Below are 16,854 nucleotides of genomic sequence, written 5' to 3'. Positions count from 1 at the left end.
TGGAATAAGATTAACAAACAGATTGTTTCACAATATTTATCACTTCTCTGTGAAAGATTCCAAGATCTTATTAGGGTAGACTGCAGTAACACTGAATATTCCTCTTCTAATGCAGGTTTGAATGGTCATCATCTGTGTACACATTCACATTAGTCAAGTCAATTAAGGCACATCACCTTTATTTACATAGGTATATAGCAAGATTTATACAAGATTGTTTCCAAGCAGCTTTACAGTGATGACAGGAAAATGATTCAAATTTCGGCTGTACAGCAGCTCTAAGAGAAAATAGTGTCATTGTTCAGTTGAATTAGCATCCTCTCTTCTGTGTGGTAAAATTAAAGTACACAGTCCACATTCCAGCAAAAATATTTTTAAAATGTATTTTCAGGACAGGTATGTTTTTTCATTTTATTTTATCATGGTCATGAAACAAACTTTGCCTGTTGCAATTATTGATTTGTCTTCTTGAATTAAATTTTTAAAAAATCAGGCAAAAATATATGGTGGACATACTTCGTATAATTAAATAGGCCTACTGAATGTTTGTAATTGTTACAAAAAAAGAAAAAAAATATTAAGATGTTATGTTAGAGCATTTTACTGGGCTGGCAGTAAGTGTAGCCTAGGCTATCTATACTTTCGGTTTCGATTTCTGCTATAGTAGTCCATGAGTGTGTCGGATCGCCTGTGTTATAGGCTACTTCCTGTTTCGAGAGTCAGGAAGTTTTTTTGTTTTCTTTTTGCATTTTAGATGATGACAGAACAAACAGTGTAGTTTCTTTGAATTCTCTCTGTACCGCAGTATGAACTTCGGAAAACTATTCAAATAATACTTTAACTTTATTTTAAAACGCAGGATAAGTTCGATCATTCACGATGGCGGATCCTCAAAGTGAGTGAACTGTTTATTTAATTAGATTGCGAAATACACAGAACCTATAAGCCCTATAATAAAATTCGGGATGTTTCTGTTGTTTTTAAAGTTATTTGAATTTGATGTTCATTTCCTATGTTGAGGGAATGATTTTTTTTTTCTTGTGGTCGACTTAATATGTTGAGGGAACATAGTAGGCTATACGTTTTTCTACTTTTTTACTTTTATTTTAAGGGAAACCGCTTCTGTTCATTGTTTTTTTTTTTTCCATACCTCTAAATAACAAATAAGTGAGTGATGATGAACGATATTTATGAGCGAGTAAATCCTAAAAATTTAAATGAATGGATCGTTCTCGTTCCATTGTTTCGGACGTGAGTCATGACTGTCGCTGTGTGTAATGTGTTAAATAATTTTATCATATTCTGATCCATATTCGAAACTTGCTGACCAACATAACAAAACAAAAGATGGTTGTATTTGTTTTTTTTGTTTGTTTTTTTTTGTTTGTTTTTTTTTTTGTCTTTTATCTCAGTATTCCTATAAATGTTGTATAAGGGTTTTTATGTTTAATAGTAACCCTAAAATGATATGAAATAGTTTAAAATGTGTTAAATAACTGGGCTATAAGAATTATTAGCTATAACATAACGTTACACATTATTCCACCAGTCACAATTATGGCCAAACAAAAACTAAATATTTCAACACATTTCCATACAAATTTTAACAAGGTGAATTAAGGGTGATTGGGACATAAGGTCAAATGGGACAGTATAACTATATAGAATTTATTTTCTCACCTGATGAGTGAAAAAAAAAAACCTTTTTTGCTGAGCCCTAGCTGTGAGACAACATAATTAAAATGGGATGCCCTCATTGGTCTAACATCATGTAGGTGGGCGGGGCATGCATCAAACAGGAAGTTGACCGTGAAATGTATGAACTGAGGAAAATTACATAAGCTTTTGGTAGTTTTAATAATAAGGTCCTAAAATTGTCATAGCTACTATATTGTTCAAACTTTTGATAGAAACATGAATATGATGCACCACTGCTACAAAAAAAGTTGTATTTATTTTGTCCCATCCACCCAAACACAATTTGGGTGGATGGGACAGTATCATTTTGGGTGATTGGGACAGTGCTTAAATGCTTTGCTAATTAAGAAAATTATTAGCCTTGCAATAGAGAACCATTGTATATGCTCTAAATGCTCTAAATCAGTGTTCCCAACCATGTGCAAGCCCTAATCAACCACTAAAATATTCATAAACAAGCTATAGATTTTACTAAAGTAAAACAACCAAATTCTGAATATATAACATTATTAAACTCTTTTTATTATTTTTTTTTTTTACTGATTGCAGTAATAATTTTACTGTTGCAGTAATAAAAGGTTTGTGCAGGTTAAATGTGTTTGTCAAACAGTTAATTGGTGATGGGCTCACCCAACATCTCATCCAAATGTTGCCAAAAAAAAAAAAAAAGGTTTTGGATCGGTTTACTTTTTCTTTTTTTCTTCTTTCTATTTTGGACCTTTTTTTTTTATTTTTTTTTTACAATATTTTTTAAATAGAGGTTGTGTTCTTTTGTTATTGCATTTTAAGATATTCATACAGCAAAATATTCTGAGAGTGAGTGGAGCTTCCCGTCTGGTGAACAGAAGTCATTGTCTGTCCTTTATAATGAACCAGTGATCGTTCAGAAAAATGAAAACAGCAGTTTTGCTGGTTTCCACTTGCTTACTGTAAACAATTTTCTTTTCCACCCCTTAAATTTAAAATGTTGTGGATTTAAAATATTTTCTGGCCAAACAAACCCAGGCAAAATCATGATGTCACATATGGGCTGAGAAACTGTAAAATCAAATGCATTGAAGGTGTTATTTTTACATTGAAAAATGACCACCAGTTTGCAGGTTAATTGTGTAACTTCCTGTTAAATAAATTTACAGGCCTCACATTCTCACTTGATATCCTACTCAACTTGATTGAACTCAAATATCATCACCGTTAAGCTGGTTACAGATTTACATTTTTCACTGCTGTTTTCAGCTGACCTGTTTTTTATTGTTGTTGTTTTGTTTTGTTTGTTTGTTTGTTTTTTTTTCAGAGGAAACCAAACTGACATCAGGCACAGGTGTTAAGCCCAATGACCCTTCAAAACATGAATGGATGAAAATGAGAACGAAAATCCGTAAGACACGAGATACTCTTTTCTGTGCCTTCTCCTTTACTTTTTCTACCCTCTTTCTGTCTTTCAGCTCATCAAAACAGAGAAATATCATTTATGTTTATCAATTAAAAAATGTCAAAAGCCAAATGTCAGCAGTCAAAAAAGCAGGACAAACCCAAAACCAGTCTGCTTGTAATTTCCTATTTTTTGGTCAAAATAACATTTTCTAGTTCACTGCCATAATCATTATATTGAAACTTCTTTACATTTATTTATCAGTTCAGTTACACATTTGATTGGATGCTCATGTGAAATTCTGCCTTCTGTTTGTACTAGTGTTAATTTTGTTAACGAAATCTATGACAAGAAATGTTCATCAACAAGTTTTTCCCCCTAAGATGAGATGATGACAGATGATAAGGCCATTAACTGATAACAATAACTGTGACTATATCAATATGCAATATTGTTGACAAAAAAGACCAGACTAAAATGTTGTTAAAAGAACAAAAACTTTACAAAAACTTTTTTTAATTAAAAAATAAAGAAATTCCAATCTCATCTGATCTCGGAAGCTAAGCAGGGTCGGGCCTGGTTAGTACTTGGATGGGAGACCGCCTGGGAATACCAGGTGCTGTAAAGTGTGGCAGAGCCAATACTTAAAAAAGGTTATTATACTTATTACTTATACTTATTTAAAAAAGAGGAGCCAATACATTTCATACTTCTGTACAAGACAGTACGACACGCATACACTGAATGTCTCTGAAGTAAACTAACCCTGGAACAGAACCTGCTCCGGAGCAGGTTAGGTTCAGAGAATAAGTTGCTATGGCTATACATACCCTTAAAGATACCTCCATTTTTGGAACCAAATTTGAGGTTATCTGCTTGCTCCCACCCCTAAACATACCCAGGTATTCACAAAACCTGCTTTCTGGAATACCCCCCTGGACGTAGTCTTTGACAAAAACATGATTTTCTCAGCTTTTTGTTCAAAATGTTGTTGTTTTTTATGAAACTTACCCACAAGATAACACATTATTATTATTATTATTATTATTATTATTATTTTAGGTAGAGGCTCTGTTCTTTATTTTGATATATTGAATGTTCAGATATTCATACAACAGAATATTCTGGGTGCCATAAAAGTTTTACACAACTGTAAGACAATACATATAAATTTGTGTCATTTATTAAAAATATGATAATATTCCATAGAGGAAAGCATATACTTCTGTCAAATCTTAAAATATGTCAGTGCCATTGTTTTGTCTCAAGATTCACATCAGTAATGTTAGTGTACATTTAAAAAAGCTACTTGAATATCCTAATTGAACCAATCCTGGGTTAGGTTAAGCTCTGTCTGTAAATCCAGGCCAATATCTCACATAAGTGAGAGGCATTTAACTCTTTTCCTTGACAGAATTTTCCAGCAATCTATTATACAGAAGGGGGCGATATTACACATCTTCTAAAAGAGTACACAGACGAAGAAGCAGAAACAAGCGGTAGACGCATTGCTTAGATAACGTGATCATCAAATGTTAAACAACATGTAAAACAAAACTGCCTAACGTTACTGAATTAAATGTCATCCCAGGAAGTATTATAGGACTGTGAAAGCTTTGGGAGTGTTGATGGAAGTGATCTACTCCATCTATGTTCTGAACATTGTTCTGAATCCGATCCGGATAACTTGTCTTTGAAAAAAATTTGATTTTCTTAACTTTTTGTTCAAAATGTTGATTTTTTTTGAGGCTACCCACATTCAAGTGTTGATAAAAAAAATGCATGAAGCTGGAATATTTTTTAAATAGAGGCTGTGTTCATTGACATATTGACAGCAATGGCAGCCCCCTATAGCCCTCTTAAATGTCCTCATCAAGCTTGTTATGCTGTAACTTGATACTTTTCACTGCTGTTCTCAGTTCAGCTGACCTGTGTGTGTCTTGAACATTCTTTTTTTTCTGAAAATATCATTCTGTCATTCAGATTCAGACAAGGAGCCCACTGAGCTTTCAGAACTTGTGGAGAAGCGAAAAGAAAAAGACTACATGATCTCAAAGTCAAAGGGTACGTTTAAGAGGGTATGGATTATTTACCTACACAACTGTAAGACAATAAACATAAATTTGTCATTTATTCAAAATGTAAATATGATATTAATTTTCCATAGAGGAAAGCATGTACTTCTGTTTCACAAAGCCATAATATACATATCATAATAATATACATAACAATACATATCATACCATAATATACATATCATAACATTATAGATAGAAATATCATATCATAACAGAGTAAATTATTGCAGACTTTTCATTTTTGGGTGACCTGTCCCTTTAAGCTCATGTCAAACTTTCTGCAAAAATCCATAATTAATTGTCTTCATACTGCTTTATAATTCATCATTAGTCCATCTGACATGAACTCTAATTCTTTTCAAGCACTGCGAGTCAGAATGAGGTCATCTGAGGACCCCTTGTATGTAAGTAAAAAGGGATTTTCTGTCGTGAGTTTGACGCTTTAATACACTGAGGTCATGGGGTGTCTTCATTTTTAACCTGTGTTCTGTGTGTATCTGTGTCTTTTGAAATAGTCACAAATGTGAGCATATCAATACTGGAATTTTATTTGGACAGTACTGAATTTACTATAATTTAACGAATAACTATAAAAATCTGCAATTTTTTAATCAACACAAATTCTTTTGTCTTCTGTGGAAAAAAGTATCCTCCTACTTGTTTTTCTCCCTTTGACATTTCATAAAGTTGTCTGACAGTCTCTTAAATCTGATTGGAGGCATTCTTTTTTGCCCATTCTTTCATACAGCATATTTTTAACAGTGTGATATTGGAGAGTTTCTTACATTACATTCCTGTATATGACACTCCCACTGCATTTCAGTTGGATTGAGATGTGGACTTTTTCATTGGAGCCATTCCTTTTTTTTTTTTTTAATGCATGCATACACACATTTTTTTTTTTTGCATGCATTTCATGTAGACTTCATCCTTAATTGTTAATTTTGTTAAATGGTGCTCCCAAATCTTTTAGTCACATCAATTATTAAATTATTCAATTATAATGCATTCAATCTGTTCAAAAATGTCAGTGTATAATCTATAAATGGAAATTAACTTAATATAAATATTTAATTTATAATATTTTTGCAATAATTATGATGCAATATTTTGTTATTTTCTGTTTATTCAGTGTGATGAGCTTTTATATTTTTTCATTTGATCAAATGGTTTTCCTGTAGAATCCCCTGAATTTGGTTATGAAAGCTCAAGGCTCATCAACAGTTAGAGGGACTCCACGCAGATATTTTGGGATGACAGGTAAGCCCATATGTCAATTTAAAAATTAGAACTCTGCCAAAAATAGTAAAACAAAAATAGTACTATTGGAACACTAGTTGAAGAACACTGAACACCCAAAGGCTTTGTTCACATTAGTGACTGTTGTGTATTGGGAGAGATTATGCTCCATTATGTCTTCAGGTAGTGGTATAATTTGGATAATAAGTTGTCAGTTTATACAGTGACACTGAACCCTTATAGCACATAGAGCTTGTTGATCTACGTTATTGACAGTAATCTTTAGAGTTTACAGAATATCACTAAAACACAAGATTATATAGTTTATAGTTTTTTTGTTTATTTTTAATAATGATATTTTAATAATTATACAATATTTTTGAAAAACAGTAGGTTTAATGCAATAGTAAGTTGTTTTGTTACTATACATGCTCTAACTTTGGCATGTCAGTTAATCAACAGGTTTTACTTTAGAATTTCAGGAGAATGTACATCAATATAAGCTGTCAATCATACAGAAGTATGAGAGTGAGTGGAACGTCCTGTCTGGTGAAAAAGAGTCATTGTCTGCCCTGTATACTGAACCACTGATCATTCAGAAAAATGAAAATGGCAGCTTTAGGAACATCAGTGTGGATGAGCTCATTCAGCCATATGATTCAAAGAATGTTATTCTCCAAGGCGACTCTGGCAGTGGCAAATCCTTCATAGCACAGAAGATCATGTTGGACTGGGCATCTAAACGGTTTCCTTATGGACTATTGGAGTATTTTTTTGTAGTTTTCTTTCTGAGGTGTGAAGAGCTGATGTGTATTTCTGAGGAGATGAACTTAACTGAGCTCTTGAGTTACAGCTGCAGTTTAACATCAGATCAGATCACACAGATGTTACTGCGGTTACCAGAGGGTGTGTTTTTCATCATTGATGGATTTGATGAGCTGAAACTCACACAGGACATTTATGAAATGTCAGCACACACTCATCCACTTCAAAAAGCCCCACCTGAAGTCATTCTTTGTGGCCTAATTAGGGGATACCTCATCCCTAAGTCCAAACTTCTGGTCACCACCAGAACTAAGAACACTGTGAACAAGCTGCTGAAAGGTCGACAGAGATTCACTGAGACCAGGTTCACTGAGATAATTTTCACTGAGATCATGGGCTTTTCTGCGAGTCATGTGGAGAAGTACTTCCAGAAGTTCTTCAGGAAAGAGTATGACTGTGTGAGAGCAAATGAAACCCTGTTCACTGCCTGTTCCATTCCTGTTATCTGCCGGATCATCAGTGAGATGTTCAGAGTTGGTGCAGATGTAACAAGAGTACTGGAAACCACCACCTCCATCTACGTTGATTTTGTATCCACTCTACTGAAGCATCACTGCCAGGGTTTGAGTCAGTCCGTCCCGACCCTGCTGAGGAGTCTGGGTCAGCTGGCAGAGAGAGGGATGCTGAAACAGCAGGTCTTGTTTGATGAGAAAAGTGTTAATGAAACAGTTTCAGACCCTTCTGGCAGTCAATTCCTGTGCAATTTCCTCTCTAAGAGAAGAATCCACCAGGAGACAATGTTCAGTTTCATGCATCTCAGTTTTCAGGAGTTCTTCACTGCTCTGTACTATGTCCTTCTGGATGAAGAAGAGTCCCAAAGGAAAGTGAGAGAGCTGCTCCACACTGTAGAGAGAGGATGGGCTTTGTCCTGTTGCTCTGATAGGGACTTTGATGTAGATGTAGCAGATGTAGAAGTAAGACATGCAAAGCTTCTGCAGCCTGTGATTCTGTTCCTCTGTGGTCTCTGTCAGAAAGAATGGTCATTCTTTAAAAAGCACAACATGACCGTCTCTGTCAACATAGAAACCCAGCTTAAGGAATGGCTCAATCAGTGCTCAGCGAGATGTCAAAATGAACACATCTTGTTCATTCTCCATTGTCTCTATGAGCTCCATGACAAGAGCTTTGTTGAGAAAGTCTTGAAAGGTTTGATTTTGATAGATCTGTCTAATATTCCACTGAAAAGGACAGACTGTTGGGTGTTGAAGTACTGTTTACAGTGCTGTGAACACATCAGAAACCTGAAACTCCATGTAACATCTGATAATCTGAAGATGCTTCAACCTGAACTGTACCGCTGTAAAGAGCTGTGGTGAGTGAAATTTACACTTTGCATCTTTTCTGACACATCAACACATAACATTATACATTATTACACTTGGCAACTGTACATTTTGGTTACACTTTATTTTAAGGTGACGTAGTTACTTAATTTTAACTTAATAAGTACTGAGTACATGTAGCCTACTTACTATAGAGTTACGTTAGGGTTTGGTTTAGGGTTAATTACTTGTAATTATGCATAATTTACTGATATTACTATAGTAAGGACATGTAGTAAAATGTAAGGGGCCGTTCACACAGAATGCGTTTTCCCATTCCAGTGCGCTACTTTTCCATTCTTTTTCTATGTAAACTCGTGCTAGATGGATGTGGAAAACCGTTACGCTCACGTCTTGCGTCTTTTGCAGCGTCTCGTGCGTGACATGGCATTCTAAAAACGTGGCGCTCAAGTTAAAATCAGTTCAAATGCATATCAAGACCTTGCGTTTTTTTTTACTCATTCCACCGCCCGCATCTAGCGTTTTTCAAAGCAAAAACACATTCTGTGTGAACAAGCCATAACTATGTCACCTTAAAATAAAGTTTACCTAAATTTTATCTTTTTCAGTACTTATGCATTGTCACACAAGCAAGAGTGCTGAAGCCCTAAACGTGTAGTCAGAAATATTCTAAAATGTTAAAATTAGCTTCAGGCAAAAATTTGACATCTCTGTTTAAAACTGCTCCTATACTTTAGTCTGAAACACTGAAAAACACACACAAGCCCAGAATTGACTGTTTGTATAATGATAATAAAATCTGATAGGCTATATTGTGTTTTTTTACTTTCAAAGGTTGATGATGGATCAAATTTCAGATGATGTTGTTGGTTTGATCTCAGCTTCTGGTAAAGGAAAGATTCTGAATAAACTCGGGTAAAGTATCATTAATTTTAGAATAAAATTGTCGGCTACTCATTGCCATATTTATTTATTCAGTATATTTAATAAATTGTTTGTAATATCTAATAATGAAATGCACTCATTAAATACTATAACTATTTTAATTGCTAGTTTAAAGCAGCCTGAAAATCTTGGAAGTGGATTTTACCCAGAGATCACTGTGTCAGTCAGAGATGAAGACATCACGTATGAAACTCTTATCACTTGTCACATACAAAATTGCAGTCTCATCCTAACACCTGATGCTTATTATAAACCTATACTGATGTTTATATCTGTGAATGCTTCAGGTTGTCTTTTAGCAGATTACCGATCACATCATTAACTTTAACCTGTCTGAGCTCAGCGGTTTCCATCATCAACTGGGTGAATTCACACAAAGAGAGAAAGCTGTACAGACGTTTGTGAGTGAAAGATTCATTCTTTATTTTTTTCAGATACACCCCCTTAAGAATTGCCACAATTTGACACCAAAAATATCATTCAAGTATTAGTACATCAGAAATTATTATTTATTCAACCTTGTGTTGTTCCAAACCAATAAAATGTGTTTGCAGTGAAATGAGGGTGAGTAAATGATGACAGAATTTTAATTTTTTAGTAAACTATCTTTTTAAGGATTTTACTGTACATCGTGATCAGTGGGTAGATTTATTAAGTGTTTATTAAAGAAAAATCAGTTAATTTCTTTTTTTGTTCTTATAAAATCAAAGCATGTATATCTTTACACTTTGTGCCTGAGAACAAGCATGTCACTTACATTTACTACTTCATGTGGGTTTTGTGTTGTTTAGGGATTCTGAGGTAAAGAGACTGTTTACATTCCTGAAATCACTGTCTGGTTTGAAGAAAGTCTGTCTGCGGGCTTTAGGTCAGACTGACAGCACATTGACCCCTGAAATCCTGTCCCTCATTCAGGCCTGTCCCAGCCTGACTGAATTCAGGTAACTACAGCAATATCTGAGCATTTATAGGTTTTGTGTTGTTTATTACTATAGTGAAAATACAAAAACAACAACAACAAAAAAATCTTATAAAATATCTTAATAGTTTATCCACATGACTTATACTAACTATCAAAATTAACTTTAGGTTTTACCAGCAATTGAGCATAGTAAACCAGACGTGCTTATAGTTTTAGAATGAATGTAGTTCATTTTAAAATCTTTTTCAGGATAAATTTCATAATTAGACTCAACTTGGAGAAGTCCCTGAAGGAACCATTGAAGCAGATTGGTTGGACTCTGACTGTGTAAGAGTTATTTATTAGACATTTCTTTTAGACATTAGACATTTTCTTTCTTTTCTGTAGACATAGAGAAAATAATCATTTTTCATTTATCATGAGTGTTGAATGTTATTCTCATTAGCTGGGGAGATTCAGTGTTGATCAGGCCAGATGGGAAGAAATTCACAGTGGAGAAGAAAATAAAGAGTGAGAGCAGAAGTAAGTAAATAGTTTATTTATTTATTTATTTTTAAAATAATAATATCAATAATAATCATCATCAAGACTCCTGCCATAGAGGTGGATCTGTGCCTTCATTACGTACCTTATTATAAATCATATTCCTAATAATAATCTACAGAACTGACAACAGCCAGAAACATCTGATAGTAAAGTGTTCAATGTTGTACAAAACCCACAGATGATGACAGATGTTTTCTTTAGTAGACTGTTTCTGCAGTTTTGTATATTTCTGACAAATGCTAGATGTTTTTTTTGTTCTTAATGGTGTTAAAATGTTTGTATTCTGTTTTGTCTGACAGGAGAGAGTTTAGATTCTGTCTCTTGCTCATCATTAAAAGCTGAATCATCTTCAGCACAATCAGTGAGTAGCAGCTGTCATGAAGAGGATTCTTAAGTTTTTCTTAAAAACAATTACATTTTTTTATTCTGTGATATTTCTGTGTGATGAATTACGGTGAATCTGGAGATGGCTTTGAAGCTATAAAACATTTCACTAAAAACAGTGGTAGAGTATTGCATCTAATGAAAATATTTTGTATTGAGGTTTCAGTGTAAGATCAATTATTAAAATCCCATTATTCAAAATGTTTACAAAAAATTAAAATGTAATCTTTTAAACAACAAAATTTTGGAGGATAAATTAATCTATTTATTCTTTTCTTTACTTCAGTCCTCAGGAGATGCAGAATTGTTCACACCTGATCTACTTCAGACAGGAGATAAAGACAAACACGAACAGAACACATACAGGTATTGAACACTGTTTTATTTTTGGACATTGTTAGAATATAAGCATACTGTTATGATTTAATAAAGTGTAAATTAATATTATGTCCTCCAGGTTTGTGTGTCCACATGCTGGTCAGTTTCGGTGCAGTCTGACCAACCTTGTGTTTGTGATGGAGGGTGAAGGAGAAGTGCTGTATAACATTGTCTCATGGGATCCTCATCTGTTAGATGGTTTGGGTCAGATGCAGCCTGCAGGACCCTTGTACAACATTGACTGTTCAGCAGGTTCAGTCTCACAACTGCACTTTCCACACTGTGAAATATTCTCTGGTATGTTTCTGCATCCTTAATATCAATGTTTCATAGTTGTTGTCTTGAACAACTGTATAGAATTTATGGTGACTGATAATTTACACATCAATTGCTTGAAATTACATTTATTGAGGATATGTATGTAAATATTTAGCAAGGAGTGAGATAAGAGATATTGATTTTTATATAAAAAAGCACTTCATATAAAATGTTGGTCACTATATAATTAGAAGCACAATACTTTTATTTTACCAAATAACAAAATCCTTAAATATATTTTGCAGAGGAAAATAAGGACGGTTTGGCTGTGGCACATTTCACTGGTGGTACTGTAGAAATAATACAGCCACTCAAAGTGACAGAAACTCATGTGATCACTGACATCAAAGAGCTCAGCAATTTTGGCCTTGTCTCGATAAAACGGATAATAAGTAAAATTGTCTTTCGTATTAGAGGCCAGGTTTTGCTCTTCCTTCGAACACTATCTCTTGAAATGAAAAAACTTAATGTCCACTTGCTTCCAGAGAATGTTCCAGTATCAGAGGTATTGATATCTGAACGGATTGTTCCTTTGTTTTTTCTCTGCGCTTTCTGTTTAACAGAGTATTATAAAATAAAAACACACATTGAGCATATTTGTGTATATACATTATTACAGCTTTTGTATATTGACATTATTATTATTGCTTTCCGTGATGATGTTATTGTATATACAGTGGGTACGGAAAGTATTCAGACCCCCTTAAATTTTTCACTCTTTGTTATATTGCAGCCATTTGCTAAAATCATTTAAGTTCATTTTTTTCCTCATTAATGTACACACAGCACCCCTTATTTACAGAAAAAAACAGAATTGTTGACATTTTGCAGATTTATTAAAAAAGAAAAACTGAAATATCACATGGTCCTAAGTATTCAGACCCTTTGCTGTGACACTCATATATTTAACTCAGGTGCTGTCCATTTCTTCTGATCATCCTTGAGATGGTTCTACACCTTCATTTGAGTCCAGCTGTGTTTGATTATACTGATTTGACTTGATTAGGAAAGCCACACACCTGTCTATATAAGACCTTACAGCTCACAGTGCATGTCAGAGCAAATGAGAATCATGAGGTCAAAGGAACTGCCTGAAGAGCTCAGAGACAGAATTGTGGCAAGGCACAGATCTGGCCAAGGTTACAAAAAAAATTCTGCTGCACTTAATGTTCCTAAGAGCACAGTGGCCTCCATAATCCTTAAATGGAAGACGTTTGGGACGACCAGAACCCTTCCTAGAGTTGGCCGTCTGGCCAAACTGAGCTATCGGGGGAGAAGAGCCTTGGTGAGAGAGGTAAAGAAGAACCCAAAGATCACTGTGGCTGAGCTCCAGAGATGCAGTCGGGAGATGGGAGAAAGTTGTAGAAAGTCAACCATCCCTGCAGCCCTCCACCAGTCAGGGCTTTATGGCAGAGTGGCCCGACGGAAGCCTCTCCTCAGTGCACGACACATGAAAAAACACCTGAAGGACTCCAAGATGGTGAGAAATAAGATTCTCTGGTCTGATGAGACCAAGATAGAACTTTTTGGCCTTAATTCTAAGCCATATGTGTGGAGAAAACCAGACACTGCTCATCACCTGTCCAATACAGTCAGACTGGGCCGAAGGTTTACCTTCCAACAAGACAATGACCCTAAGCACACAGCTAAAATAACGAATGAGTGGCTTCACAATAACTCCTTGACTGTTCTTGAATGGCCCAGCCAGAGCCCTGACTTAAACCAAACTGAGCATCTCTGGAGAGACCTAAAAATGGCTGTCCACCAACGTTTACCATCCAACCTGACAGAACTGGAGAGGATCTGCAAGAAGGAATGGCAGAGGATCCCCAAATCCAGGTGTGAAAAACTTGTTGCATCTTTCCCAAAAAGACTCATGGCTGTATTAGATCAAAAGGGTGCTTCTACTAAATACTGAGCAAAGGGTCTGAATACTTAGGACCATGTGATATTTCAGTTTTTCTTTTTTAATAAATCTGCAAAAATGTCAACAATTCTGTGTTTTTCTGTCAATAAGGGGTGCTGTGTGTACATTAATGAGGAAAAAAAATTAACTTAAATGATTTTAGCAAATGGCTGCAATATAACAAAGAGTGAAAAATTTAAGGGGGTCTGAATACTTTCCGTACCCACTGTATGTAGTTAACACTTTGTTGAACTAGAGTGCATTTGGTGATTTGAATATGATGCAGGTTTGTGCTGCAATACTGTGTGAAAGTAGCAGAAATGAAGTAAATTCACCCCCTTTTTTGTTTTGTCTCTCCCCCCGCACACTTTCCTCAAGGTCCAGAGCAGACACCAGGATAAAATATACATTGAGACAAGTTCAAAATGTCACCTGATTCTTAGTCATAAATACAGCCTGTGTTGTGAGCCAGAGGAATGTGAAGTGCAACCAATGGTAACAATATTATTTATTGAATAACATTTAAATTTCAACTGAATTTCAGCATATGAAAGAATGAATTTCAGCATGTTATATTTGGATGTATAACATGTCCAATTACTTTTTTTTAATCAATATTCTATTATATGAATTAGGGAAGGTATGTATATAGTGCTGCGACTGGTCACCACAGTTTTTATTAATTATGTTAATTATAAATATCAGAATAAACATATAGACCATATAGTTCAGATAGTTCATGATTCTACCTGTAGATTATTAAAGCAACTTGGTCCATTAATATTAAATGTATGTAAAATGACATACAGACACCTGTTAACAATTTAATTTTAAGGCCTTTAAATGTAGCTCATCCAATCAGAATTCAGAGTCAGAACTAACCACCTCATAATGTTACCTTTATGTTGGTGTTCTTGTTTTCAGACTGAGAAGTTTGAGTTTAATTTTGGCTCAAACTATCATCCTACATTTGAAGTGTTTCTGGATGTCAACATTGAGAAGGTCAGCCTGGTTATTTTAGACAAAACTAAAGGTGGGAAGGAAGTGTGGAACAGACAACGAATCTTTCTTACAGGTAGTCTTGAAATTCTGTTGTTAAAAGCTTGTGTAGGAGTAAGTGACTTGAAAAAGTTTGGGAGAGCAAATCATTAAGTTTATCTATAAACACTCCTCTGTGAGAAATATCATGTATATGCCCTTGGTTACAGTGTTGGGAAGTTACTTTTAAAGTATTCTTCAAAATAGCTATGCAAGCTAAAAACTATGAAGAATACTTTCTGCCAATTTTAAATAAATCAATTAAATGATAAAAATTAAAACTAGTTCATCCAAAAATGAAAATTCAGTCATCTTTTATTCACCCTCATGTTGTTCCAAACCCGTAAAACTTTTGTTCATCTTTGAAACATAAATGAAGATATTTTAAATGAAAACTGAGAGATTTCTGTCCCTCAATAGACAGCTATGTAACAACCACAAAACGTCAAAGTGGTACTAGTAACCTTTCAACCCAAAATGAAAATTCTGTCATTAAATACCCTCTTTCATAAGCAGAAGCTTCATTAAATACTCTCCTTCATAAGTAGAAGCCTAACCGAACCTGAATAATGCACAAGACAAGAACAAACCTTTTTCCAGAAACTCAAATGTAAGGTTCATTCTCATGTTGCGCGGCACCTTTGAGCACCCAGAAGAGGTTTGTTCATGCGTTATTCCAGTTTGGTTGAGCTTCTACTTATGTTCGCTGATAAAGTTTTTTACATGCGAGTAAAAGCCTAAATTAAATCTGTTCATCATAAAAAGTGATTGATTCTCTTCAGAAAACTTCGACTAAACCACTTGTTTAATATATAGATTTGTTTTCCGATCTCTTTATGAACTTTTGTCAAAGTTTAAGTTGCATAGGCAATCTATGAAAGGAAATCTGACAGCATTGTCATCAAAAAGATCTTCATTTGTGTTCCGAAGATGAACAAAAGTCTGAACGAAGACATGAAGGTGAGTAATTAATGACAGAATTTTCATTTTGGGGTGAATTAAGGCTGGTACTCAGAGGATAGTGGTTTATTCCCTGCAGGGAGTGAGACCTAAAAGATTGTGATGACAGATTTCTCAGTGATCTCAAATGTCTTTTTTTTTTTTTTATCAACAGCACCAAGTAAAGGTGTAGAACCTCCAAAACCAGGTCTGACTTTAATGCTTAATATTTCAATTACATATTTATTTCTGTAATTGTTTCACACATGTTGTACACTCATCTGAAGACTAACTCAAATCATCTTTTGTTTCAATCAGAAATTGAATTTGTGAACACACACGGAGGTAAACTCATTCAGAGAGTTTCATCAGTGATGCCGATTGCTGACAGTTTGAAGAGCAAAAACATGATCACTAGTGAAATTTGGGGAAAGATTAAAGCTGCGGAACCAAAACAGCAGAAAATGAGAGACTTGTTGGAAGCTCTAGACTCTGGAGGAGATTCTGTAAAAGCAGAATTCTACAGACTGCTGAAGGAGAATGAACCTCATCTAGTAGATGAACTGGAGCCTGGACCCAGTAGACCATCACCACAGTAATGCTGAGATTGAGTTTGAGGCATAAAGAGCAGCTCCACCGTTATTATACTGTACATGTTTATATATGTACATGTTGTAATATTCTGTTTTTCAAATTTTATACTCTATATATACTCTATATCCAGATATAAAATAGATTGTAATCCCCCCAACCCCCCCTTTGGTCCTCACTGTATTAATTCGTTTTGATTGTGTCGATGTATTACTCTCGTTTTACTCTGTGTACGGCTACATTTTTTGGGGGTGTGTGTATGATGCTGTTACTGTATGACATATTGGTGTGGGAAAACACATGGATCATATTTTTCTTTTTTTATTTTACATTTTTAAAAGATGAAAAAAACATATAAATGAAAAATAGAGTTAATATTAAACAATATGAAG

General features: G+C 34.6%; 1 protein-coding gene across 3 annotated transcripts; it reads left to right on the top strand.

Moving 5' to 3' along the window:
* The first annotated feature begins 649 nt into the window (after positions 1 to 649).
* LOC125250274 (NACHT, LRR and PYD domains-containing protein 1 homolog) lies at positions 650 to 16,847 on the top strand. 3 transcript variants are annotated; one of them, XM_048162765.1, is made up of 20 exons: positions 652 to 895; positions 2,993 to 3,076; positions 5,054 to 5,134; positions 5,512 to 5,552; positions 6,330 to 6,408; positions 6,862 to 8,524; positions 9,330 to 9,410; positions 9,549 to 9,623; positions 9,728 to 9,841; positions 10,232 to 10,381; positions 10,612 to 10,689; positions 10,808 to 10,884; positions 11,208 to 11,269; positions 11,579 to 11,658; positions 11,750 to 11,967; positions 12,234 to 12,493; positions 14,273 to 14,389; positions 14,819 to 14,969; positions 16,047 to 16,079; positions 16,190 to 16,847. In XM_048162765.1, exons 1-20 carry the CDS (start codon positions 880 to 882, stop codon positions 16,468 to 16,470), a joined length of 3,741 nt encoding a protein of 1,246 aa, XP_048018722.1. In that variant the 5' UTR covers positions 652 to 879; the 3' UTR covers positions 16,471 to 16,847. The 3 variants fall into 3 exon arrangements, 2 of the variants coding, with proteins under 2 accessions (XP_048018722.1, XP_048018723.1); XM_048162766.1 differs by lacking the exon at positions 652 to 895 and having other exon boundaries at positions 3,052 to 3,076; positions 5,054 to 5,148; XR_007180759.1 differs by lacking the exons at positions 12,234 to 12,493; positions 16,047 to 16,079; positions 16,190 to 16,847 and having other exon boundaries at positions 650 to 895; positions 14,819 to 14,958.
* The last annotated feature ends 7 nt before the right edge of the window (positions 16,848 to 16,854 follow it).

This window comes from Megalobrama amblycephala, linkage group LG17 (genome assembly GCF_018812025.1).
Source record: "Megalobrama amblycephala isolate DHTTF-2021 linkage group LG17, ASM1881202v1, whole genome shotgun sequence".
NCBI classification, from domain to species: domain Eukaryota; kingdom Metazoa; phylum Chordata; class Actinopteri; order Cypriniformes; family Xenocyprididae; genus Megalobrama; species Megalobrama amblycephala.
This window is presented reverse-complemented; position numbering and strand designations above follow the sequence as displayed.

Excerpts from the sequence above, each read along its gene's own strand:
- LOC125250274 (XM_048162765.1), top strand. Across the intron at positions 9,842-10,231 it reads AGAAAGCTGTACAGACGTTT|GGATTCTGAGGTAAAGAGAC; the intron begins GTGAGTGAAAGA and ends TGTGTTGTTTAG. Across the intron at positions 14,970-16,046 it reads ACAACGAATCTTTCTTACAG|CACCAAGTAAAGGTGTAGAA; the intron begins GTAGTCTTGAAA and ends TTTTATCAACAG.